At 44.1% G+C, this 25,770-nt stretch overlaps 1 protein-coding gene across 2 annotated transcripts in view; it reads right to left on the bottom strand.

The window, feature by feature from the left end:
- The window catches only part of COL5A2 (collagen type V alpha 2 chain), a 306,470-nt gene that overhangs the window by 14,854 nt on the left and 265,846 nt on the right, over positions 1–25,770 (bottom strand). For both annotated transcript variants that reach the window (XM_033945794.1, XM_033945795.1), the window contains 6 exons: positions 15,935–16,042; positions 15,743–15,796; positions 13,103–13,210; positions 11,664–11,717; positions 11,177–11,284; positions 9,404–9,692 (listed from right to left, as the gene is read on the bottom strand). In XM_033945794.1, the coding sequence (XP_033801685.1) occupies positions 9,404–9,692; positions 11,177–11,284; positions 11,664–11,717; positions 13,103–13,210; positions 15,743–15,796; positions 15,935–16,042 (721 nt within the window). The remainder of the gene's footprint in view (positions 1–9,403; positions 9,693–11,176; positions 11,285–11,663; positions 11,718–13,102; positions 13,211–15,742; positions 15,797–15,934; positions 16,043–25,770) is intronic.

Here is a 25,770-nt window from a genome sequence, read left to right as displayed (position 1 = left end):
TGGCGTGATCCTTGCGGAGTTTGGACAAGGTCCGCAACATCAGAGGAAGTGGAGGGAAGGCATACAGGAACCGATCCCTCCAATCGAGCAGGAATGCATCCGGAGCCAGACGGTGAGGAGAGAAGAGTCTGGAACAGAATTGGGGCAGCTGATGATTGTGAGGTGCTGCAAAGAGGTCCACCTGCGGAGTGCCCCATCGAGCAAAGATGGATAGCAGAGTCGGAGGGTCCAACGTCCACTCGTGAGGTTGAAGGATGCGGCTGAGATTGTCGGCCAGAGAGTTCTGTTCGCCCTGGATATAGACCGCCCTGAGAAAGAGATTGCGGTCCGTGGCCCAGGTCCAGATGCGCAGAGCCTCCAAACAAAGGGGGCGAGATCCGGTGCCGCCTTGCTTGTTTATGTAGTACATGGCGACTTGATTGTCTGTGCACAGGAGGAGGACTTGAGGGCAGAGAAGATGTTGGAAAGCCTTGAGGGCGTAGAACATGGCTCTGAGTTCCAGGAAATTGATGTGATGACGACGCTCCTGTGGGGTCCAAAGTCCCTGGGTGCGTAGATCTCCCAGGTGAGCTCCCCACGCGTAGGGGGGACGCATCTGTGGTGATGATCATAGAGTGGGGGGGCAGATGAAAGAGTAGACCCCTGGAAAGATTTGAGGAGTTCAACCACCATTGGAGAGATTGCTGAAGAGATGATGTCACAGAGATGGGATGAGAAAGAAGATCCGTAGTCTGTGACCATTGGGTGGCGAGAGTCCACTGAGGCGTACGAAGGTGGAGACGTGCCAGAGGAAGGACATGCACCGTCGAGGCCATGTGACCCAGGAGGACCATCATCTGTCGGGCAGGAATGGAGGGATGCATGAGCACCTGACGGCAGAGATGGAGCAGGGTCCGCTGGCGATCGGAGGGGAGAAAGGCCCTCATCAGCGTGGTGTCCAGAACTGCTCCAATGAATTGAAGTCGCTGGGTGGGAAGCAGATGCGACTTGGGGTAGTTGATCTCGAACCCCAGGAGGTGGAGGAGAGAGATGGTGTGATGAGTAGCTTGTAGCACGAGTTGAGATGAAGGTGCTTTCACCAACCAATCGTCCAAGTAGGGGAACACCTGGAGGTTGTGAGACCTGAGGAAGGCCGCTACCACTATAAGGCACTTGGTGAAGACCCTGGGGGAGGAAGCGAGGCCGAACGGTAGCACCTTGTACTGATAGTGGTGGTGCAGTACCTGGAACCGCAGGTAGCGGCGAGAACTCTGATTGATGGAGATGTGAGTGTAGGCCTCTTTGAGGTCCAGGGAACATAGCCAGTCGTGTTGAGAAAGAAGAGGGTAAAGCGTGGCAAGGGAGAGCATTCTGAACTTCTCCTTGACCAGACACTTGTTGAGGTCCCTTAGATCGAGAATGGGACGGAGGTCTCCCGTCTTTTTGGGAACCAGGAAGTAGCGGGAGTAGAATCCCTGACCCCTTTGATCTGGAGGTACTTCTTCGATGGCATTGAGAAGGAGGAGGGATTGAACTTCCCTCAGGAGGAGGGGGGTTTGAGAAGAGTGTGAAGCAGACTCTACGGGAAGGTTGTCTGGTGGAAGAGTCTGGAAGTTGAGAGAGTAGCCGTGGCGGATGATGTTGAGGACCCACTGGTCCGACGTGATGACTTCCCAACGGCTGGAGAAAATGGTGAGACGACCCCCGATAGGCTGTGGAAGAGGCAGTGAGGGAGGATGACTGGCTATGCCCTGGAGAGAAGAGTCAAAAGGGCTGAGACTGTTTAGCAGGCTGAGGCGGCTTAGAGGGTTGAGTGGCCTGAGATCGAGCCTGGGCATGGTGCTGCTGTTGACGAGGTCGCCGAGATTGTTGGGGGGGGCGGATTGAGTGGCCTGGCTGAGAACCTCCGCTGGTAAGAAGATTGAGGCCGATAGGGTCGAGCAGGCGGAGCCTTCTTTTTTGGCTTGATCAAGGTGTCCCACCTGGTCTCATGGGCCGAGAGTTTCTGGGTGGTGGAATCCAGGGACTCTCCAAAGAGTTCATCCCCGAGACAGGGGGCGTTGGCCAAACGATCCTGGTGGTTGACGTCCAGGTCGGAGACTCTGAGCCAGGCTAGTCGACGCATGGCTACAGCCATGGCAGAGGCCCGAGAGGTGAGCTCGAAGGAGTCATATATTGAGCGGACCATGTATTTTCGCATCTGGAGAAGACCAGAGATGTGTTGTTGGAATAGCGGGACCTTGCGCTCAGGAAGGTACTTCTGAAGGGTAGACAGTTGTTGGACCAAGTGTTTTAGGTAGAAAGAAAAATGGAAGGAGTAGTTGTTTGCCCTGTTGGCCAGCATGGCATTTTGGTAAAGCCTCTTGCCAAATTTGTCCATGGTCTTACCTTCTCTGCCAGGAGGGGTAGAGGCATAGACACTGGAGCCCTGGGTCTTTTTCAAAGTGGATTCCACTAAAAGGGACTCATGGGGCAATTGAGATTTGTCAAATCCAGGTATAGGGATGACCCGGTAAAGGTTGTCCAGCTTACGGGGGGCTCCCGGTACCGTGAGGGGAGTTTCCAAGTTCTTGTAGAACGTTTCCCGTAGGATGTCATGTACGGGAAGCTTGAGGAACTCCTTAGGAGGTTGCTCAAAATCTAAAGCCTCTAGAAAGGCTTGAGACTTTTTCGAGTCAGATTCTAGTGGAAGGGATAGGGCAGCAGACATTTCTCTCAGAAATTTAGTGAATGAGGACTGCTCCGGTTTAGAGGTGGCATCGGGTGCCGATGGTTCCTCATCAGATGAGGAGGGATCCTCCTCGGTACCGAGGGGAGTCTCCTCCCACAAATCAGGGTCTCTGACCTCTGGTGCATGTCGAGACACCGGGGTGGAGGGCGCGGTGTGGCGAGTCTTGGACAAAGACTTACCAGAGCGCACTGAAACGGTACCAGGGGAGGACGATCGGCGTCGTTCTCGGTCCCGAGAAGAATGCCGTACCGCCTGGTGCCGAGAAGGATCCACATTGGTCTGAGAATGAACCACCGGATCGGCGTGAAGTTGTTGAGCCGAAAGGATCGGCATAGAGGTGTTTACCGGTACCGAAGGAGTGGACACCGGGGGCTCGGTGCGGGGCTCGGGCCGGTCTGGTACCGGAAGGAGCGGTGCCAGGATAGAGGGTAACAGCTGTTCAAGTTGTTTCTTCAACTGTTCCTGAAGCTGAGCTTTGAGAATGACCGAGATACGGTCATCTAGGGGTGGCATCGGAACCGCTTTCTTTTTCTTCGGTTCCTTGGATGCCGCTCCACGCCCCGGCGATGAGGAGGCCGATGACGAGGCACTCACCGATATCGGGGCGGAGTGTTTGCGGGACCGGTGCGATGCCGGTAGGGACGGTGTCGCCACCGTAGCTGGAGGGCGCTCGAGGGAAGAGGAAGGCTTCTTAGCCGGCTTACCTGGCGCCAGAGACGCCGATGGTTGGATTCTTCGGTTTTTAAGTGTTCGTTTTTGCAGAGTGGCACAGCGGGTGCAGGAGTCTGCCCGATGCTCCGGACCCAGACACTGCAAACACCAATTGTGTGGGTCAGAAACGGAGATCGGGCGTGCACACCGCTGGCACTTCTTAAAACCGACCTGCGGGGGCATGAAGGGGAAGATAGCCTCCGCAAAATCGAAGTCCGAGGCCTGTATAATGGCAACAGGCCCCGCCGGGGCAAAAACGAAAGGAAAAGGAAAAATGAAATTTTTTTTTTTTTTTTTTTGCAAATCAAAGAAAAAGTAAACCCGAAGGTAAAGAGAGAAAAAATTAGGAAAAAAACGCGAGCGGGAAGGCGAAAAAGTGATTTCAACGGCCGTTGAAAAAATACACGCGTCTTCTTCGCTCCGCGGAAACGAAGAAACTGGGGACCACGCACTCCTCCGTCGGGCGGGAAGGCACTCGCGCACGCGCGGTGCGGCCAACTAGAAACTTCTAGTTAAAAAGGTCCGTACCGAGGGCTCCGTCGGTGACGTCACCCATGTGTTAAGAATATGCTGCCTGCTTGTCCTGGGATAATGCTGAAAATCACTGGATAGGCCAAGTCAGGTAAATTCTTATAAATATTACGGCCCTATAGTTGTTGCAAATCTTTAATTTGGATTTATACTTTTATGTTTGTAAAGTGTAGTATGTCACTTAAGATTTATTATGGATTGCTTACATAAGAACATAAGAATAGCCTTACTGGGTCAGACCAAAGGTCCATCAGGCCCAGTAGTCCAGTCTCACGGTGGCCAATCCAGGTCACTAGTAACAGGCCAAAACACAAGTAGTAGCAACATTTCATGCTACTGATCCAGGGCAAGCTGTGGCTTCCCCCATGTCTTTCTCAATAACAGACTATGGACTTTTCTCCCAGGAAATTGTCCAAACCTTCCTTAAAACCAGCTATGCTATCTGCTCTTACCACAAACTCTGGCAATGCATTCTAGAGCTTAACTATTCTTCGAGTGATAAAATATTTCCTCCAATTCTGTATGTGCAGTAGGGATAAAGAGAGGAAAGTAGGATTTCTATTACAGAGATTCTACATGCCCTTAAGGTAAAATCTTTGTGGAGCTGATGGCTTTTAAGAAATATGTGAAGACATCGGGAAGAACCTAAAGCTGTTTTCTTCAGCATATTAAGAATCAATTCAATAAAACAGATAGCTACTGGAATGCTTTGCTTCTTCTCAAGCAGCCTCTCAATACCCTAACCTCTTGTCTCTCATCTCCTCTTTCAACTTCTCCATTAGACTTCTTCCTGTCCAGTCACTATTCATCCCCTATTGTCAATGCTCTGGCTGACGCTCTCCTACTGTGGAACTGTGCTTACTTTGTGTTCTAGGCAATCTTGGAGAAGAATAAGCTGTTATAGGGCTGTTCTTGGCACCTGGCAATGGGCCAGAGGAGATATTTGCCAGTTACTAACTGGCTGACTTCAGTAACTGAAGAGATGTGACAGTTATTCAAAATACTGTTATTCAAAAAGTTTTCTTCTAAAAACTGTGCACTGGGCATATGCCTTTCGTCTCTTTTTGTTTCTCTTCCAAATAATACTCTATCATAGTTAGCTGAATTTACTAACAGACCAGTAGCTGAAGGTTATCTTTCACAAAATATGGGTAATATTGTTATTATGCCTATTCCAAAACAACAAAACAGTGATCTTTCTCAACCATCTAATTTTAGACCAGTAGCCAATATTCCTCTGTTAATTTAATTATTAGAGTCTCTGGTAAATAAGCAGCTATCAGAATACACAGAACGATTTTCTTGTTTACATCCAGCTCAATTTGGGTTTCGACCTAAACATAGCACTGAATTGTAATTGTTAATGTTAACATCAAGAGTAAAATATTGGTTGAGTTTAGATCGTCAATCTATATTACTACAATTTGATATTAGTGCAACGATTGATTCAAATAAATCATTCACTATTGATAAGTAGATTAAGTGATTTGGGTTTATATGGATCTGTTATTAAATGATTTAAGAAATTTCTTACAAATCGGAACTATTATGTGATCAAGGATGGAGTTTCTCTAAAAGTTGGAACTCTTTTTGTGGAATTCCACAGAGGTCTTCTATTTCTCCTGTACTTTTTAATATCTTTATGAGTTCTGTGTAGAGACCTTGGTTTTGTCAGGTGAAGATCTTTTACTCTCTTATGCCGATGATATTTTTTGGTCAATTCCAGTGGATAGGGATATTTAAAATATCAATGTTAAACATCAGGGACCGTATTAGAAAACTTGAAAGATGGGCTCTGCCCTGTAAACTGAAATTAAATGCAAATAAGATAAAAAGATCTATGCTTTAATAAATCAGTTTATCTTTGGTCCCTACATTGATCACATTGGAATCTGGAACTTCTCTTAAAGTTGAAAAGACAACCAAAGTATTAGGGGTTATTTTGGACCCCTCCTTGACATAAAAGGAATAAATTGCAAATTTATGGAAGAAAACCATCTATGTATGAGACAGTTGAGATTGGTGAAATTTTATTTTTTCAAACATCATTTTGTATTGATGGTTCAGAGAGGTTGATATCACAACTCATGTTATTGTAATTCTTTATATTTGAACTTAAACTCAAAAATGTTTTAAAAAAATGGTAAAAAATTGTAAAAAAAATTAATTCAAAATACTGCAGTGAAGTTGATATGTACTCTAAAAAGATATGATGGTGTTCCTATATTCTATAAGAAACATCATTAGTTGCCTATAGAGAAGCATATAGGCCGATTCTGAAAAGTGCCGTCCCGATTTTAGGCAGCTGTAGGCATCCTACAGCTGTCTAATCAACCAATCGGGATGCATGTTTTTTTAAAAAAAAAATTCTCCCCAGGCAGGCCACCTATATTGAAGGCGCCTCCGGGAGCCTAGGGAGGCCCACAAGACGCCTAAGGGCCTTAAGCGAACCTAGGCGGCCCTACGCGTCTCCCTAGTAAAGGAAGAGACGCTTAAAATGTAGGCCAGCAAAATGCTGGCCTACATTGTAAGTAGATGCGGCCACTATACTTATCGCGGCAAGGGATCTCCCTGCCGCAATAAGTATAGCAGCAGCGACCGCCTGTCCGATCACCGGCAGTAGGGTGCCCAACCCCTCCTGCTGGAACGCCGCCCCCCCAAACACCTAATCGCCGGCAGGAGGGTGCCCAACCCCTCCTGCTGGAAAGCCAGACCCCCTCTGGACCTCCCATGCTAAAGACCTCCCCCCCATGACTCCCCTAACCTCCCCCCCAACTAACCTTTAAATGTTGGTTGGCTGGACTGGTCTTGCTGCCGTCCAGCCGACAGGTCCGCCTCGTCAAAATGAGATGGACCCGCCCCTTCCCGGCCCATCCCCGCTAAGTCTAAGGCCTGATTGGCCCAGGCTCTAGAAGCCTGGACCAATCAGGCCTTAGGCATAGCGGGTCCGCCCGTCCCCACTAACCCTAAGGTGTGATTGGCCCAGGCTCGTAGGCCAATCAGGCCTTAGGATTAGTGGGGATGGGCGGACCCGCTATGCCTAAGGCCTGATTGGTCCAGGCTTCTAGAGCCTGGGCCAATCAGGCCTTAGACTTAGCGGGGATGGGCCGGGAAGGGGCGGGCCAGTCTCATTTCAACGAAGCGGGCCTGTCGGCTGGACACCAGCAAGACCCATCCAGCCGACCAACATTTAAAGGTTAGTTGGGGAGGAGGTTAGTTGGTGGGGAGTTTAGGGGAGTCATGGGGGGAAGTCTTTAGCATGGGGGGGTCCAGAGGGGAATCTGGCTTTCTGGCAGGAGGGGTTGGGCACCCTCCTGCCGGCGATTGGGAGTTTGGGGGGGTGGCATTCCGGCAGGATGGGTTCGGCACCCTCCTGCCGGCGATTGTGAGTTTGGGGGGGCGGCATTCCGGCAGGAGGGGTTCGGCACCCTCCTGCCGGCGATCGGACAGCCGGCCGCTATACTTATCCCTTGCCACGATAAGTGTAGCAGCCGCATCTAATCTAACCCGATTTTCTAACCGGCGTCTATAACATGGACGCCGGTTACAGAATTGGGGTTAGTGTAGGCCCGATTTTGTATGACACCTCTCCCGGGCGTCCTATACAGAATCAGGACCATAGTGTTTGAAACTGTCTGATTCACCATATTATAACAAGCAGAGGCTTCCGATCATCTTACTTTGTTCTTTTCACATTGGCATTATTCATCTAATAGACAGTAATACATTTTTACTGGAATTTCCTCCTTTTACAGGTCAATTAAACTCTTTTTTTACATATGCTATCATTGTTATTTAGAATGATTTACCTATACAAATAAAGATAGAAGTTAGTTATTGGATATTTTGATATCATAGATTGTAAAGTTAGTACTTTTAGTTAAAAAATTGTAAGGATACCTTTTTGTCCAAGGAATTGTATTTTCTAATAAAATTTTATGGCTTCTTTTTGATGTAAATTGCCTTGAACTAAATGGTATTAAGAGTGATTCAGAAATCATGTATTAGATGAGATTAGACTTTGGTTTTCTGGAAAAGACTGTACCAGGTCTCTATGTGGTGCTCCTTTTCAGTTTACTGCCATGAGCTCCATAGAGCATCAGCTGTAGCATTCATATTCTGCACTTTGGAACCAAATATAAGGTGGTGCTCTTGGACATAAAAAAATATCCAGTACATTATCTTATGCTTGGGCTTCTGTGGCATTGCATTTTAGAAAGAATACTGAATTGGGAATCATAGCCCGCCGAAACCTCAAATAAGAAGTTTTTGAATGTACTTCAGATGGTAGAGTTTCAGTGAGTAGGCATGAAGGAGAAAAATGCAGAATTGTGGGTATAGGTAAGTCTTATCAAACAGACAGCAGGAATAGTCAAATAGTGTCTACTGCAGAGTAAAGAGTGTGTGAGAACTTAAATATAGTCATACTGGTCAGACCAATGGTCCATCTGGCCCAGTATCCTGTTTCTACAGTGGCCAATCCAGGTCATAAGCCCAGAATCACATCCTGTAATTTTAGACATTCACATCTTGGCTTTGTAGAATTGGGATTTGGACGTCCATGCAATACAGATGCCTATGTTCCAGTTTATTAACATCTAAAACACAAATAGTGTTTCTAAGATAAACACCATAACAACTGGTGTGCAGTTCAGTTTGATAATCAAGAAATATGGGGTCAGATATTTAAAGGATTTAGGCTACTAATCTGGAGGCTGTTTTACTAATAGAATTATCACATGCTAAATGCTGCATGTCCTATTTTATACTTATGGGCCATGTGGCTCTTAGAAAATGTTAATGTCCATTAGCATGCACTAGGCTTTATTTAAAGGACCCCTTTAAGAGTGGGTGCCTAAAGTTAAATTCAAAAACATCAGCATGCTGTGAAATTTAGAAATATTCAAAGAGGCAACGGGGTGGATCCAGAGTAGGGGGAAAAAAAGTTAGGAGTTTAGCATGGATTTTCAGCACTAGATTCACAAATTAGACTCATAAATCTAGGCAAAATAATTTAGGCAATCCTAAATGTGTAAGCTACTAAATTAAGATGAATGTTCAGCAGAAAATGTAGGAATTCATCTCTTTTTGTATACCAGGCCTAATAGATAGTCTCCTATTACTGTCTTGAACATAACCTACCAAACCAAGATCTCTCCGTTTTTAATTTATACATCTTTCTTGCTCTATCTTTCTTCTTCCTTGTCCTTAGACTCCAGGATCAAAGATATATGTATCAAGATTTACCAGATAAATTCCCTATTTCTTATCATATGATTGTTCCTATCAATTTTCAGCTATTTTTTAGTAGTTATAAGGAAAGGGTTTGAGATGTGACCCTTTATGATCCAATCTCAATAGTTGGATTGAAAATGGATTGCGAATTGTGAAAAGATCCATACTAGTCCTTGTTTCCCCGTCTCTCTGCTTACTGTCACATTTCATACTTACCACTTGATTTTGAGGTGTGGCAGAGTTTTAAATCCTCGCAAGTACGAGCTGGGTGTTTCTTGGAGCCATCGGGACTGCGCATAGTTTCAATCTGACTACTTAGGGACTTCAGAGTAGCGTGAACACCTGGATCAGTTTTGTTTCCGTCAGCAACTGCTTCATCCTCTGTGAATTCCGGAGGTGGCTCATGTATGCTGTCATCATAGTTACCTATGATGTCATCAATAGCAGCTGTAAGAAGTCCAGGAGGACCAGGAGGACCAGGGGGACCTTCATCACCTGGAGGACCCTATCAGTTTGTAATAGTGATAGAAAAATATGAAATTACATATAGAGCAGATTAACTAAAATAATCTAGAAAAGGTTAGAATTTAAAAAATGTTCTTAATTATTTAAATTTCATTTCATTAGGCACATTAATTCAGTTCCTATCTGAATATGTCAATTTTATCCATGCCAAAGATGAACTTATGTACATAAATTTGAATGCATGCATGTAGAACATTTATACATATAAATGAAAAAACAAAATAAACCACATCCCCACTTGACATGATATAAATTCCCAAAACAATTTTGTGGTCAATATTCAGCCTGTAGTAGTCAGCGTGTTTGTTAAAGTGGACAGAATTAGCCCATATATTCTATATTGGGCCATGTCTGGATACCAGCATTGATTATCCAGGCCTAATTTTGCACATGCTGGCTGCCGGAGCTTATGTGGCTTCTGGCTGATATTTAGCATAAGGAAAAAGGGGGGGGAGGGGGAGCTTGAGATTGCAGAGGAAGGAGGGGGCCCCAAAATCCTTTAGGCTACTATTAGATCGTTAAATGGACACAGACCAATATTCACACTGGTACTGGTTAGCTCCATGATAAAGTTGAAGCAATCTTAAATATATGTAGCACTGACTCCATTCCCCATCTGTGGCTGCAGCCAGTACCATTTAAGTACTGGTTCCACCCACAGACGGCCTTGCAGGGATGGCTAGTGCTGGTATTCAGTGGCATTGTCCAGTTAAGTGCTGCTGAATATCAGTTGATACAGGAAAAAGTGATTTAACTAGACAGGAGGCTGTTTTGAATATCAACGGTTTAATTACTCCTACAAGTGAAAAACTGCTTGTCCCATTCTTTGCATTGACTTTAAAATGAGCTGACAATCCTCACCCCCTCCTTCTCTTGCCCGAAGTAGCAGTGGCAGCTGGTCAGCAGAGGCAGTGCTGTAAACAGGCTGCTCATGGCCAGCTCTGATGCAGTAGAGGAAAGGCCCTGCTGGGTCTGGCCGTGAACAGCCTGCTTACAGCACTGTCTCTGTTGACCAGCTGCTAATGCTGCTGCTTCAGGTAAGTGTATATCAAGAGTATGGTTTCTTTAAAGAGATGCTGTGGCCTATAAAGACCTTTAGGATCACCAAGTGCTTTAAGTTTTGCAGAAACTTAAAGGAACTACGTTAGGAACCTTTTTGGGGGGGAGGGTCCAGCAGGTACAGGAGGGTGGAGGGAAGATAGTTGGATGCTGGACTCAAAGGAGGGTGGGAAGGGACGCTGGGCCTAAAAGTGGGGATGGGGGAATGATAGAGGATGAGAGTGAGATTGGAAGGGAAAGGAGACAAAACTATTTTTAAGAGTAATTCTCAAGCAACCAGAAACTACAGTTATCCAGCATCCACCAATCCCCATGGGACAGAGTTTACTGTATTCATATTACCTAAAACATTTCTATTTGAAACAGATGAGTCTGCCTTCATTCGCAAAATCTTTGTAAACTTACTTCAGGTCCTGCTTCACCCACACTTCCTCGTACACCAGGTGGTCCAAGAGGTCCATTTGGACCAGGATTACCTTCTTTGCCTGAAGGCCCAACTGGACCTGGAGGACCCTGTAAGAAAAGATACAGTAAATAGTTACTACCCTAAAATTCTATTAACAGATTTATTTTTTTTAAAAAAGTCTTCCTCTTACTAAAGTGTATGCTTATTTGAAAAGTATTCATTTTAATATAGTGTTGTGGTGGGGGGTTTGCATATATCCATTAAAACCTGATGTGCAAGTCAGCTTTCCCCCATACATCTTTTGCAAAAATATTTTCCAGCTAGATAAGATGACAAAGAGACATAATAGGAAAAAATGATCTATTACAATATATATTAGTCCAAGAAATTCTAGATAATGACCATAATAAAATGCTCCAATATTATTTAGCAGCACAATCATACATACATACTTTTTTTAGATTTAAATAATAAATATATACATACTCTAGGGCCAAATGGTCCTGGAATTCCAGTACTACCTAGTTCCCCGTTTGGGCCCTAAAATAAATACAAATAAAATGGTTATGAAGTTGCAAATATAAGATCAGATTCTATAAATGGCAACCAAAATTTGTGCACTGATTAAATTTGAGATAAGCACTCTATAGAAGTGTTTTTCAACCTTTTTACACCTATGGAACGGCAGAAATAAAATAATTATTCTGTGGACCGGCATCGGTCCGTGGACCGGCGGTTGAAGAACACTGGGCTAAGTTGTGTGCCAGACCCCGCCCATCTCTACCCAATCTCCACCCCAGACCCCGCCCCCATAATAGTACTAATTGCACTGGAAGCCTTCCCTCTGACGTTGCATCATCAGAGAGAAGGCTTCCGGTTCAGGCGCAGGATGCCCGTAGGAGCCACTGCCCGTGGCTTTGTGCACTGAATCAGTTAGGAAGAGGGAGCTGGCTTGAAGATAACGCCGCATCGATCGCACCGTGGACCGGCGGTTGAAAAACACTGTTTTGGGCCTGATGCACGTGCTGGCCCTGTGGACCGGCAGGAAATTTCTGTGGACCGGCACTGGTCCATGGACCAGTGGTTGAAGAACACTACTCTATAGAATAGCATTGCATGCCAAATTCAGAATATGATTTTGAATACAAGGACTTATGCTGGCTGAAACTTGGTATAAATCCTGGCATACAACTTAGGCACAGACCCCCATTATTCTGTAACACTGTGCATATCTTTTGTGACTGTCCCTGACCCACCCATGCCCCTGCCAAGGCCATGCCATTTTACGTTGCATATGAACCAGTTTAGGCACCTATTGTTACAGAATAGCACATAGCTAGGTTGGCACACAATCATAATTAGTACTAATTAAGTTTGTTAGCTCAAATAACGAAATCATTGGAGCCAACCAACTAATTATTTTTGTGCTGATCAGTGGCATAGTAAAGGGGGAAGGTATGCCAGTGGTGCTGACCCTGATTCAGCACCCAATGTTGGGAACATAAAGTTGGGCAACCTTTATAGAATCCATGGGACCTTATAGATTCTGCAGATCTTAAATACTCATATGGCGTTTAAAAATAATGCCTTGCATACAACAGGACAATAGTAAAATTGCTCAGCCTGCAGTGATCAGTTTTTTTTAAAACACTAGCCACAGCAAGGTTTTTAATGTCCAGATATTCAGATAGTTCGATATTGCATTGCTTTTCCACTTCCATTTTCAAATGCCTGATTATACTAAACATTATAGTATGTTATATATGGAAGACTTTAGTACATTACTAATCCAGAAGAGGTGGACCCTCACACATTACAGTACACTTTGATCTACTATGATTTATTTAACTGAATATCTACAATTAAAATGAAATACAAGTCAGGGCTTAATTTATTATACAATAAATAAGGAGCATAATACTTACAGGAGGTCCAGGAAGACCTTGAAGACCAGTGAAGCCTCTATGACCCTTCTGACCTCTATCTCCTCGTTCTCCGCTATCTCCTTTGTCACCACGTGGTCCTTGAGGACCCTGTAAATATTACCAACATGCAATATAAGATTTTTCACTCAATCTTGTTTGCATTTAGGTGGTAATTTTATAATTTCAGTTTGTCAGGTATATTTTATAAGCAGATAATTGCTCTTATAAAATTGGACACCTGTAAATGTGCATAGAAATGCCAATACTGATAAGAATATGCATATGTTTACACAACTTCCCCCCTCAGTGTAAGATTCTCAAAACCCACCATGCCTTTAACGATGGTCGCTAAACTGGTTCCAATCAACTTAGCGTGGAAATATTCAACCAGCTGTGATCTTTTCTGAGCTTCCTGGCAGACTCAGACACTACCATGCAAATGTATTACAACGAGGTCATTAATATTTAAAGGAGCACTCCAGACAATTTTCTATTATTGTAGGCTGATTCCCTAACCTCGCTGTCCTACATTTGCAAGCAAAATTTTCTGGCAGGTCTGAGCTGTCACAGCCTTACTTTCTGGTCAGTGCCTGAGCACTGATTGGTTCCGGCATTGACAGGAAAGTAAGGCTTGACAGCTCAGACCTCCCAGAAAATTTTGCCCTTTCCCCCGTCCCCCCAATACCCCCCCCCCATCAGCAAGAGAGATGCCCACTCTCTCCCGCTACTGCCGTCAAGTGAAACCCCCCTTGACATCTCCCCCAGGCAGTGGGAGCGAAGCCCACTCCCACCTTGACCGTGCCCCTGACGACCTTCCCCTGTGTATCTGATGACCCACTGCCCCCTCTACCTGGTTCACGATGGCAAGACGGTGGGATGCTTAATCCCTCTGGCCAGCAGGCCTGCCTCTCCAAAATGGCAGGCCTTCCCCTCCCTGGTGCATCCTGGGATGCACCAGGGAGAGGCCTAAGGCTCTGATTGGCTCAGATTACTTAAGGTCCCCACATGCTAAAAATACTTATATTTTTTCTTGGAAGGTATGTGTTGGGTGAGCATTACTGTGCTAATCATTGCCACAGAATATGGTGAAATCAGTTAGCTTATCAGGGTTTACAAAAGGTTTGAATAATTTCCTAAAAGAGAAGTCCATTGGTCACTATTCAGATGGCATGGAGAAATCCACTGCTTATTCCTAGGGTAAGCAGCATAAAATCTATTTTACTACTTGGGATCTACAGTAGCTAGATACTTGGGACCTGGGTTGGCCACTGTTGGAAACAGGATACTGGGCGTGATAGAACTTCAATCTGTCCCAATATGGCAATTCTTATGTTCTTATGAGGGGGTGCTGAAAAGTTCTCAGCCCAACCAACTTCCTAGATTCTGAGTGTTATTTTATTTTGCAAAGTGCCAATTTGCAGAATCATAACACCATGTTTTGACATTGTTTCAGATCATTGATTGAACCATGTCAATAAAAAGTGTGGAATTTTCAAGTGTAGAACTCCAAGCTCTTATGAAGTTCCTATTCCTGCAGAAGAAAACTCCAAAGAAAATCTATGAACGTATGATGCAAACGTTGAATGACAAATGCCCATCATACTCCACAGTGAAGAAGTGGTGTGCAAACTTTCAGTGTTGAGATTTTGAGACCATAGATGCAGCAAAGTCTGGGAGGCCTCAAACAGTGTCAATTCTTGAAATTGTTGAACATGTCCATGACCTGATTTTGGCAGATCAGCGAATAGATATCCAGGGAACGTGTTGGGTTTATAATCCACAAACAGCTGGATAAGCAGAAGCTGTCAGCTGTGGGTGCCCAAATGTTTGAATGCTGATGAAAAACGACATTGAGTGGACACTTCCAAGTTGATTTTGCAGCATTTTCAGCAAGCTGATGCCAACTTTTTGGAACGACTAGTAACTGTTGATGAAACACGGTTACACCACTATGATCCTGAGACAAAACATCAGTCCATGCAATGGCTGCACTCAGGTTCTCCAATGCCAAGGACATTCAAGACCCAAAAGTCATCAGGAAAGGTCATGGCCACAGTGTTTTGGGATCAGGAAAGTGTTGTAATGACTATCTTCCAAGGGGCCAAACAATTAATGCAGAATACTACTGTAACTTTCTGTGCCCATTAAAGGAGGCACTGAAAGAAAAAAAAGGAGAGGGAAACTGTGGAAAGGAGTTCTCTTTTTGCAAGACACTGGGTCGGCTCACAAGGCTGGCAAAAGAATGAATGTTTTGATGCAGCTGGGGTTTCAGTGCATTAACCATCCACCCTACTCACCAGATCTTGCTCCATTTCACTATTTTCTGTTTCCAAACCTTAAAAAGTGCTTGAAAGGGCAACAATTTTTAAGTGAGTCTGAGGCGATTGCAGCAGCGGAGCAGTATTTCAGTGACCAGACATCAGAGTAGTTTTTAGAAAGATTACAAAAACTTCAGGCACAATGTGCCAAGTTTGTGGAACTTAGGAGTAAATATGTGGAATACCTTGTAAGTTTCATGGCTTCACGTCATTCCCTTCTTGCCTGGGCTGAGAACTTTTTAGCACCCCCTCGTACGTTATTAATGTTCTATTCTATTCAGTATGACATGTATATTACTCTAAATAATTTTAAAGCACTTACAGAGAAGCCTCGTTTTCCAGCTCGACCAGGTGGACCTACAGGACCACGAGAACCCTTAAGAAAAATGTATAACAAATGTTATACAGCAGAATGAAACCTGATTTTAAAAAATACAGCTCTATCTGAAAAGAGACAGTCAATAGTGTTTGTTTTACGCAATATATCAGCTGGAGAAGCAACCTGACTACTTACCGAGTCACCCCTTTGTCCTGCTTCCCCTATAGCACCAACAGGTCCCATTGTCCCAGGAGCACCTTGAGAACCTGGAAGCCCTGCAGGTCCTGACTCACCACGATCGCCCTTGAAAATTAAAGGAAATATCTTTCAACAGTTCACATTGGCAGATGAGAGCTAGTTGACTCACCCAGTCATTCAAGTTCCTTCTGTCTACACTATCATAGATGAGGATATCTTGCAGCTGTCAGCTGTATACGCTTCATGACTTTCAGTGCTCTTGCCGTTGCCATGACTTTTTTCCCACTGTGATCTGGATATCTCTTGACTGTCAGCCATTCAAGCTGGATAGTCTGCAAGAAATCACTTTTCCTTTCTAGCTAAGAAGCATAGCAAACTCAGCCTGTAGTCACTGTAAGAAAGATGTCATCTGCAGCATTCCCTCTAAGGAGTTTGAAGCTGCAAAGAAGTCCTCTGCCAGCACTACCCCCACCAGCAGGAATGCTGATGGAAGACTCCCTTACAACTTTGAGTTGCTTAGAGGGAATGTTGGTAATCTTCCCTCAAATATATCTAAGAATGTATCAAAAGATGCATTGTTACTTCAGATTGGTGACCTTCCCTCCTCTTTTCAAAAACTTGATACATTCGTATAGTCAATCTGTGCCAACTGGATTTATTCTCTCCCTTTTGGGCCTCTACAGTTCCATGTAATTGATTGAATGAATAAAGTAAGTTTCTGTACCAAATTCATCATTCAAATTTCACTTCATTTCTTTTATCTATTACCTAACCACTTGGCTTTAACATGGTTTCTGTACCAGTCTTAAGAATTTTTAAAGTCTTCTACGTTTGCTAAACCCTCTGCTGATAGGCTATTCCATGTTTCCAATAGAACAGGGACAATGTAACAAAAGGAGTCAGAAAAGAAACTTAGCTGTAATTGAAAAGACTGACTCAGGTAAATTGAACCAACATGAGAGAAGGATCCGCTATACTTTAACTTAGCTCAGAGATATACAGGGGGGCCATTTTTGACCCCATAGCAGTGTCTTTAATCTGTTTATAAAAGTCCTGGTCAAATTGAAAATAATTCATGCTAAGTGCCACATGCGCTACATCCAACAAAAACTGAATTCTGGTTTCAGATAAGTCTTGAGATTGTAATTCTGTTCAGATGACTTCAATAGCTTCACGTTGGGGAATGTTGGTATACAGCGCAGTTATGTCAAAGGTAAGTCAGATGGCATCCTTGGGTATGTTCTGAAATGATGACAAAAACTGAATCATGCTGGTAGAGTCCAAAATGTAAGAGGGAGCCAAAGGAACCCTTTCTTTAAGAAAAAAATCTACAAAAGCTGATAAGGGTTCAAGAAGGGATCCAATACCGGATACAATCGGTCTACCTGGAGGGTTAGACAAAGATTAATGAATCAGCTTTTGTAGATTTTTTTCTTAAAGAAAAGGTTCCTTTGGCTCCCTCTTACGTTTTGGACTCTACCAGCATGATTCAGTTTTTACGCTCGGTTTTTCCCTCCCGCTCCGGTTTAAAAATCGGAGCGGGTGTCGGCGTTCTCTGTTGCACGGAACTTCTCTAATTTTTGACTGGTATGTATTTTATGTGCTTTTTCCAGCCTTGTCAGTTATTAATGCTCTAACACCTTGCACAGTTACAGTAGCCTTTAGAGTCTCAGTGCTCGTTCCTGGTGCTTCAGATCACAGTTAGACATCTTATACATGGTGTGACTCTTTTGCACAAATTTCACTCTCAGTTGGCGGTGTCTCCTGAAGCAGACGCCGAAACGGGGCCGCGTCGGGACCCTGAGAAGCTGTATTTTGCATAAAAGTTAAGTACACTTTCACACCTCTAGTGACAACCTGAACGCAATTACCTTTTGATTTTTCTAAAATTTTGAAAACAGTATTATTCAAAGTTATATATACAGTTTTTCAATTGTTTTTCAATGATTTCAAACCTTCATGAGTCGGATCCGTTTTTACTAATAATCATGCTATGATTGGATGAAAAACTCTTACTCCAAGAGGGGGTAACCTCCCCCTCTTCAGAGTTATATATCTCTGAGCTAAGTTAAAGTATAGTGGATCCTTCTCTCATGTTGGTTCAATTTACCTGAGCCAGTCTTTTCAATTACAGATAGGCTATTCCAGGCATTCAGCAATTTCTCAGTAATGAACTATTTCATATGAGCCTTCCTTCCACCAATTCCTTCAAATCTGTTGAAGCCAGGTAAATATTTGAATGTTTCCAACATATTCTCCACCCCTCTCCTTATCTTCCAGCAACTCCATTTTGAATTCTATAAATTAATCTGTGTGGGATTTGTATGGTAGGCCCTGTGCTATTTTGGCGGCTTCTCATGAACTGCTTCCATCCTATCAATTATAACTATATTTGTAATTTCAGTTTAGGTCACACTTTTCTATGGGTGAAACTATGCCTAACATGTATTATGGTATACAAGTCTATTCCAAAAATATCAGTACTAACAGCATAAAATAGAAACATAAAATACATGAATACAGTGGTGCCTCGCACAGCGAACGCCTCGCACAGCGAACGCTGCGCACAACGAACTTTATGTCGTGATCCGTATAACGTACTTCGTTTCACACAACGAAGTCGCCCGAGCTGCATACTTCCGGGGTTCCTGCGGGGTTGGATCGCAGCGGGGTTGGTCGAGCCGCGAGGGTAGTCTCCTTCTCCTTACCTGCCCTGTCGCAGCCGCACACAGCCGAACGGAAATCTTCCCGATGTCAGCGCTGACGTCGGAGGGAGGGCTTAAGCAAAGCCCTCCCTTCCTCCGACGTCAGCGCTGACATCAGGAAGACTTCCGGTCGGCTGTGTGCGGCTGCGGCAGGGCAGGTAGGAAGAAGGCAATGGCGAACGAAAGAGGGGGGAGGGGGCGGTCCGCCCCGAAGAATGTGCACAGATGGTCAGGTCCCCCGATCGACCGACAACAGGCCCGGCCGACAAACCTCCCTGCCCTGTAGCCGCGAATCTAAATTACCTCTTACAGCAGCTTCAATAATCCAGCTGCTGTAAGAAGGTAATTTAGATTCGCGGCTACAGGACAGGGAGATTTGTCCGACCGGGCCTGTTCTGTTGTCGGTCGGGTGCAAAAGCGCCACAAAGGTGGAGGCAGGGAGGGAGGAAAGGTGGAGTGGAGAAAGCACATGTTGGAGCAGGGGATGAGAGGGAGGGAGAGAAGGGGAAATATTGGACAAGGGCAGAAGGGATGCTAAATCATAGGGTGACAGGCAGAGAGAACAACAGGAAAAAGAGTGGAAGCAATCTTGAACCCTGAGGGTGAGGGCAGAGAGAGGTGGTGAGATGATTGATCATGGGGAGAGGGACAAAAGGGAATAGAGATGGGATAGGAAGATAGTGGAAGTAAAAGGACAGGGAGATGTATGTTTTTAGATGTATCTAAATAAAAATAATAACAAAAAATTTATCTTTTTTATGTCATCTTAGCATATTTTATGCTGCAGAACGAATTATTTTTTTTTACATGTATTCCTATGGGAAAACGCGTTTCACATAACGAACGTTTCACATAACAAACTTGCTCCTGGAACCAATTAAGTTCGTTGTGTGAGGCACCACTGTATATAAAAATGTTGAATTCCTTATAAAATGCCAAACATGATAATCCAACTTCCTTTAATTCCTCATCTCTCAAAGAAGGATTGGTGTTCAAGGGGGAAAGTTAACAACATGAGCTACCAACTTACACCATGATAAAACAAAACAAAAAAAGAGGCATTATGGATGGTATCATAATACAACAACTCTTCATACTGAGCATTTATGATAGAAACATAGGATTTAAACCAACATCGCCACCAAAGGAAATATTACTCTCTGCAACTGAAATTGACTAAGGAACATTTTAATAGATTAATTAATAGCAGCAAAAATAAAAAAAAACAACTCTTTTTACTGTTTAAATCCCTTACTAATAGAATAACACTGACCGATCCCTTCCTCAACCTAGGAGATTATTTTGAAAATACAATAATTTCTTTAAGAAGATATTTTCAACCAAGCTCACCAGTAGCACAGAATGATATAGATTCAGATAATCAGTTTGCTTACAGCCAAATTAGAAACTTATGAACCATGCTCACTGATAAAATTATGCTAGATTGTAGTAAAGATAAATATAATAAATAGATTGCATGATCCGGTATCATTATCATGGTTAAAAATGGATGGACATGGTCTTTTCCTTTACTTTTACATATGATTAATCAAAATTTTGAGATAGGATCCTTTCCAAGTATTTAGAAACATTCTTTTATTACACCCATTCTTAAATTTAATAAACTCGATCCATCAAAAGTGCAAAACTGTAGACTAATATCTACCTTGTGTTTTCCAGGAAAAGTGGCTCAGCAGTTAGTACTTGAACAACTTTTTACATTTATTAAGAAAACAAATATTTTACACTCCAGACAGGTTGGTCATGTGTTGTTTTTTGAGTGAACCCTTGAAATATTAGATAATGGATATCTGGCCTTGGCTATTTCCTTAGACCTGGCCTCAGCATTTGATCTTGTAGATCATCACTTGCTATTGAATAGATTGTCTTCTATATGGATTGACTCAAAGGCCCATTTAACTGGTTCAATTCATTTCTTATGGATAGAACATATTCTGTAAAATCTAGTGACTCTACATCCAAGGAATTCCATCTCTCCTACAGTGTTCCACAGGGGTCTGCAGTGACACCAATTCTTTTTAATATCTTTATTGCCCCTCTATTAATGATCATCCAAGAATATGAAAGTATATTGATATTCAGAAGAGATTTTGATTATAGCTAAAATTGATCCAATGACTTTAGATCTGATAGGTGTTCAAAATTGTAGCAGCACATTGGTTAAGTAAACATAATCTTGTATTAAACATTGATAAATGTGCCTCTTGTTGGATTACTGTTTAGGGATCCCAACTAGAGAATGACACGGTGACGGTTTACCCGCGGCCACCGCATTTTAGCCGCGGGTCACCCGCCGAAAACGGGGAAGAAAACTAGCAGTCGCTGCGGCGACGGGGACAAGGCCATTCACCGCCCGCGGGTCGGTGAATGGTCTTGTCCCCGCAGTGAGGCATGAAGGATCGCGCGGTCCCCGCAGCTCACACCCGCCTGCCCAATCGATTCTAGTGTTTAGCCAGCTCTCTCCCTTCTCCTCACCTTAGTTTGTAGATTTTCTTTTTCGGCGACCCGCACGCGCGGCTGCTCAGTGTTCAATCTTCTGCTCTGACGCAACCGGAAACAGGAAGTTGCAGCAGAGCAGAAGATTGAACACTGAGCAGCTGCGTGTGCGCGGCTCTCTGATAGCGTGCGGGTCGCCGAAAAAGAAAATCTACAAACTAAGGTGAGGAGAAGGGAGAGAGCTGGCTAAACACTAGGATCGATTGGGCAGGCAGGTAGTGGCTGCGGGGACCGTGCGATCGCTAGTGTTCCCGGCTCAAATTGGAAGGAGGGAGTGAAAGGGGAAAGGATTCTGGGCCAAGGGGATGAAGTCGGAAAGAAAAACCCACAGCAGGAAAGAAAGGGAAGGACTGGCAGGTGAGCCAGATGCTAGAAGCAGGGGGGGGGGGGGGGAAGAAAGAGGGAAAAAAGCTAGATGGGGTTGAAAAAAAGAGACACACTGGTATGGAAGAGGAAGATAGGGGAAATCTGGACACAGGAAGGTAACAGAAAGAGGGGAAATTATGTGCATGGGGCATAGGGACAGAGACATAAAGGGGACATGCCATGGGGATGGTATATGGACACAGGGGGGGCAATGACAGATACATAGGGGAGATATTAGAAATGGAGAAAATAGGAGCACAGAAGCGAGATGGTTTGTGGGGATGGGACAGGGACCGAGCTTGCAGGCTCCAGTGGCTTGCACAAATTACATTGTAACGTGCCATGAAAATAAGAGGAAGGAAGGTAGATAGGCCACGCGAGAGGAGCTGAAGGGTAGTAGAAAGAAACAGATGGTAAAGGAGGGAGGGAAGGGTGGGGGTGGAAAGGAATAGAACAGACATTGAAGGAGGGTGGAGAGGAACAGACCCCCAAGGGAAATGTGGAAGACAGAGTGGGAAGAAGACAGATGCCAGACTATGCGGGAGCGGAGGGAAGAAGATGGGTGCTAGACCAATTGGGGGGGGGGGGGGGTTAAGGGAGAGGCACAGTAACAGCAAATGGAAGACGCAGAGAGAAGACACACAGTGGATGGAAGGAATTCAATGAGAAGATGTGGAAAGCAGAAACCAGACAACAAAGGTAGAAAAAAAAATTATATTTATTTATTTATTTTTTGCTTTAGGATAAAATAGTATATTAGTTGTGTTGATAAAAATTTATAAACAAAGCCCTGCCAGCTGAACATCTCTTTCTCTAGTTCAGCAGCAGGAACTTTGATTTATAAGAAAGGAATAAGCTAAATATTACAGTACTAAGGCTTATATGGATGCAGCGGGGACGGTGACGGGGCGGTGAATGGGATGGCAGTGGCGGTGACGGGGCGGTGAAAGGGATGGCGGTGACGGTGACGGGGCGGTGAAGGGAACGGTGGTGACGGGGCGGTGCAAAGGATGGTGGGCCGGTGACGGGGACAGATTTTTTCCCCGTGTCATTCTCTAATCCCAACCTCAATCTACTTTATCTTTTCTGGGGAAACCAATTCTTATGGTGAATAAATTTAAATATCTAGGGGGTGATAGTGGATTCACAGCTGACATTTACTGAAAAGGAGTAATTATAAGAGCGACAAACCTTTTTGTGAGGTAAATAAGTAAAAGTAAGAGGAAAAGAAGGCCGCTTTGGTTCTCAAAAGTTAGTAGCTGAGAAGGTAAGGAATAAGAGGTTAGCTTTCATAAACTACAAAAGATCACAGAAAGTGTAAGACAGGCAAAAATATCTGGAAAAGTTAAGAGAGGCTGGTCAGGAAAACAAAGATGCAACTGGAATAAAAAATAGCTGACATAGTAAAATGTGGAGAAGGAAGAAGTGCATATGTGGCATTATGAGACTCAAAGGTGTAGGGGAGGAATATGTAGAAACTAATAAAGAAAAGGCCGAATTGCTTAACAAATATTTCTGTTCTGCATTCACTGCTGAAACCCTGGGAGCGGGACCCCAGAAGACAAATATGAATAGGGATGGAGGAGTAATAGATCTTGATCGTTTTTCAGAGGGTTGTGTTCGTGAGGAGTTAGCTAAAATAAAAGTAGACAAAGCGATGGGGCCGGATGGTGTATATCCGAGGGTGCTAAAGGAACTTAGGGAAGTTCTGGTAGCTCTGCTGATTGACCTTTTCAACGAGTCTCTAGAATCAGGAGTGGAACCGGAGGACTAGAGAAGGGCAGATGTGGTCCCTCTCCACAAAAGTGGAAGTAAGGAAGAAGTAGGGAATTACGGGCTGGTAAGTCTGACTTCTATGGTAAGCAAACTAATGGAAACACTTAAAACAGAGAACGGTCAAGTTTCTGAAATCCTGTAGATTACAGGACCGGAGGCAACATGGATTCACTAGAGGTAGGTCTTGTCAGACAAATCTGATCAATTTCTTTGACTTGGTGACCAGAGAATTGGATAGAGGATGTGCGCTAGATGTGGTGTATTTAGATTTTAGCAAAACCTTTGACAGTGTTCCACACAGACATCTAATAAATAAACTGAGTGCCCTTGGGATGGGTCCCAAAGTGACGGGCTAGGTCAGGAACTGGTTGAGTGGAAGGCGACAGAAAAGAGTTCACCTTCCAGTCATTGCGATATTTATAATAGATCTGTTATAAATATCGCAATGACTGAAAGGTGAACTCTTTTCACAAAGGTGGCTTTTAGCCTTCCTTTTTTGAGTTTCATATCTCTGAGCAGAGTATATATGATTTGACCACTCTCTGGAGACAGTATTCTATATTTGAAGTCAGGCCATTCGTACACATTGAGCTACTTTTCTGACTTCCTATTTCATTGTGATCCCTGGTTTTCTAAGGAAACGAACTTGCATCCATCTTTGGCATTAACTTACTATTCAATTTTTCTGCTTTCTTTTCAAAATCTACATTTCCATGTCTTGCCTTCCTTTCCTATCTCTCTCTTCTTCTGTCCTATTTCCATGGTCTGACATCTCTTTCCTTCCTTTCTCTCCCTCCCTCCTTCCTTTCCCCTGGTCTGGCATCTGTCTCCTTCCCTCCCCCCATGCCCTGGCATCTCTCCCTCCCCCTCCATGGTCTGGTATCTCCTTTCCTTCCCATGAACTTGTTTTCCTCTCCTTCCTTCCCTCTCTTTCCCCAATTGGGTGCAGCAGCAACAGAAGCACATTTCCCTTCTCCCTTTCCTGTGCAGCAGAAGCATTTCTCTTCTCCTTTACCTCCCCCTCCCTTTTCCTGTGTAGCAGCAGCAGCATTTCCCTTCCCTGTGCAGCAGAGGCATTTATATTCCCCCTTCCCTCCCTCTCCCTGTGCAGCAGCAGCATTTCCCTAGGGTCCCCCTTTCCTATGCAGCAGAAGCATTTCTCTTTCCCCTCACCTTCCGTTCCCTTCCTTGTGCAGCAGCAGTGTGTCTGGCTGGCTCCCTTGCTCAATCGATTGTTCCGTTCAAAGCCGCGGGTGGCGGCTCCTTGCGAGATCTGCGCCTGCATCAGAAGCCTCTCTGATGTTGTGACGTCAGAGAGGCTTCTGATGCAGGAGTGGATAGCGTGAGGAGCCGCTACCCGCGGCTTTGAATGGAATGATCGACTGAGCAAAGGAGCCGGCCAGACACGCTGCTGCTCCACAAAGGAAGGGAAGGGGGAAGAGAAATGCTGGTGTGGATGGCGCAAGGAGCTGCCGCCGGCCGCAGCTTTAACCGGATCAACCAACTGCAGCAAGGGAGCAGTTGATCATCGTGTCCAGACTGCAGGCTGCAAAATAGTACCTGGAGGGTATGCGGCCTGTGGGCCACGAGTTTGGGAACGCTGGTTTAGGGGTGAAGAACTTATGTGCACAATGGAAGAGCAGGACTTGGGTGTGATTGTATGTGATGATCTTAAGGTGGCCAAACAGGTTGAAAAGTTGACAGCGAAAGCTAGAAGAATGTTAGGTTGCATAGGGAGAGGTATGGCCAGTAGGAAAAAGGAGGTATTGATGCCTCTGTATAAGACTCTGGTGAGACCTCATTTAGAATATTGTGTACAATTCTGGAGGCCACACCTTCAAAAATATATAAAAAGGATGGAGTCGGTTCAGAGGAAGGCTACTAAAATGGTGTGTGGTCTTTGTGATAAGACTTAAAGATCTCAATTTGTATAATTTGGAGGAAAGGCGGGAGAGGGGAGATATGATAGAGCTGTTTAAATAAAAAAATTCAAAAATGTCACTCACCAGCAGTGGGCTACCTCTCCAAGATCTAACATTAAGATCCAAATCAGGTTTAGAAAAAGCCTCAAAAACTGTTACTACACAGCAATCTTTGATGATTTACAGCTGGCATTCTTATTGTCATTGGCAAAAAAACTCACACCTACAGAACAATGTTAAAAGATCTAAAGAGGGAAAACCCACTACTGTGCACAGTAATAATTTATAATTTTTAAATTTTTAGATCGTTTTTATAAATAGCTTTAAGTTATAAAGATTCTTGGATCGTTTACTTTCTGTGAGAGGCTTATGAATGGCGTTGAAAAGAAGAAGTTTATCTAGTACTGGCGGATCTCTCCCAGTATTGTTCTCTGGCGCCAGAGCTGTGTTATTTTGCTTCTGTTTTTTCAGACTTTTTTGTATTTTGAATCTTTATAACTTAAAGCTATTTATAAAAATGATCTAAAAATTTAAAAATTATAAATTA

Source organism: Geotrypetes seraphini, chromosome 5 (assembly GCF_902459505.1).
Source record: "Geotrypetes seraphini chromosome 5, aGeoSer1.1, whole genome shotgun sequence".
Classification (NCBI taxonomy): domain Eukaryota; kingdom Metazoa; phylum Chordata; class Amphibia; order Gymnophiona; family Dermophiidae; genus Geotrypetes; species Geotrypetes seraphini.
The sequence above is the reverse complement of the archived record's forward strand: the minus strand, read 5'-3'. Positions and strand labels throughout refer to the sequence as shown.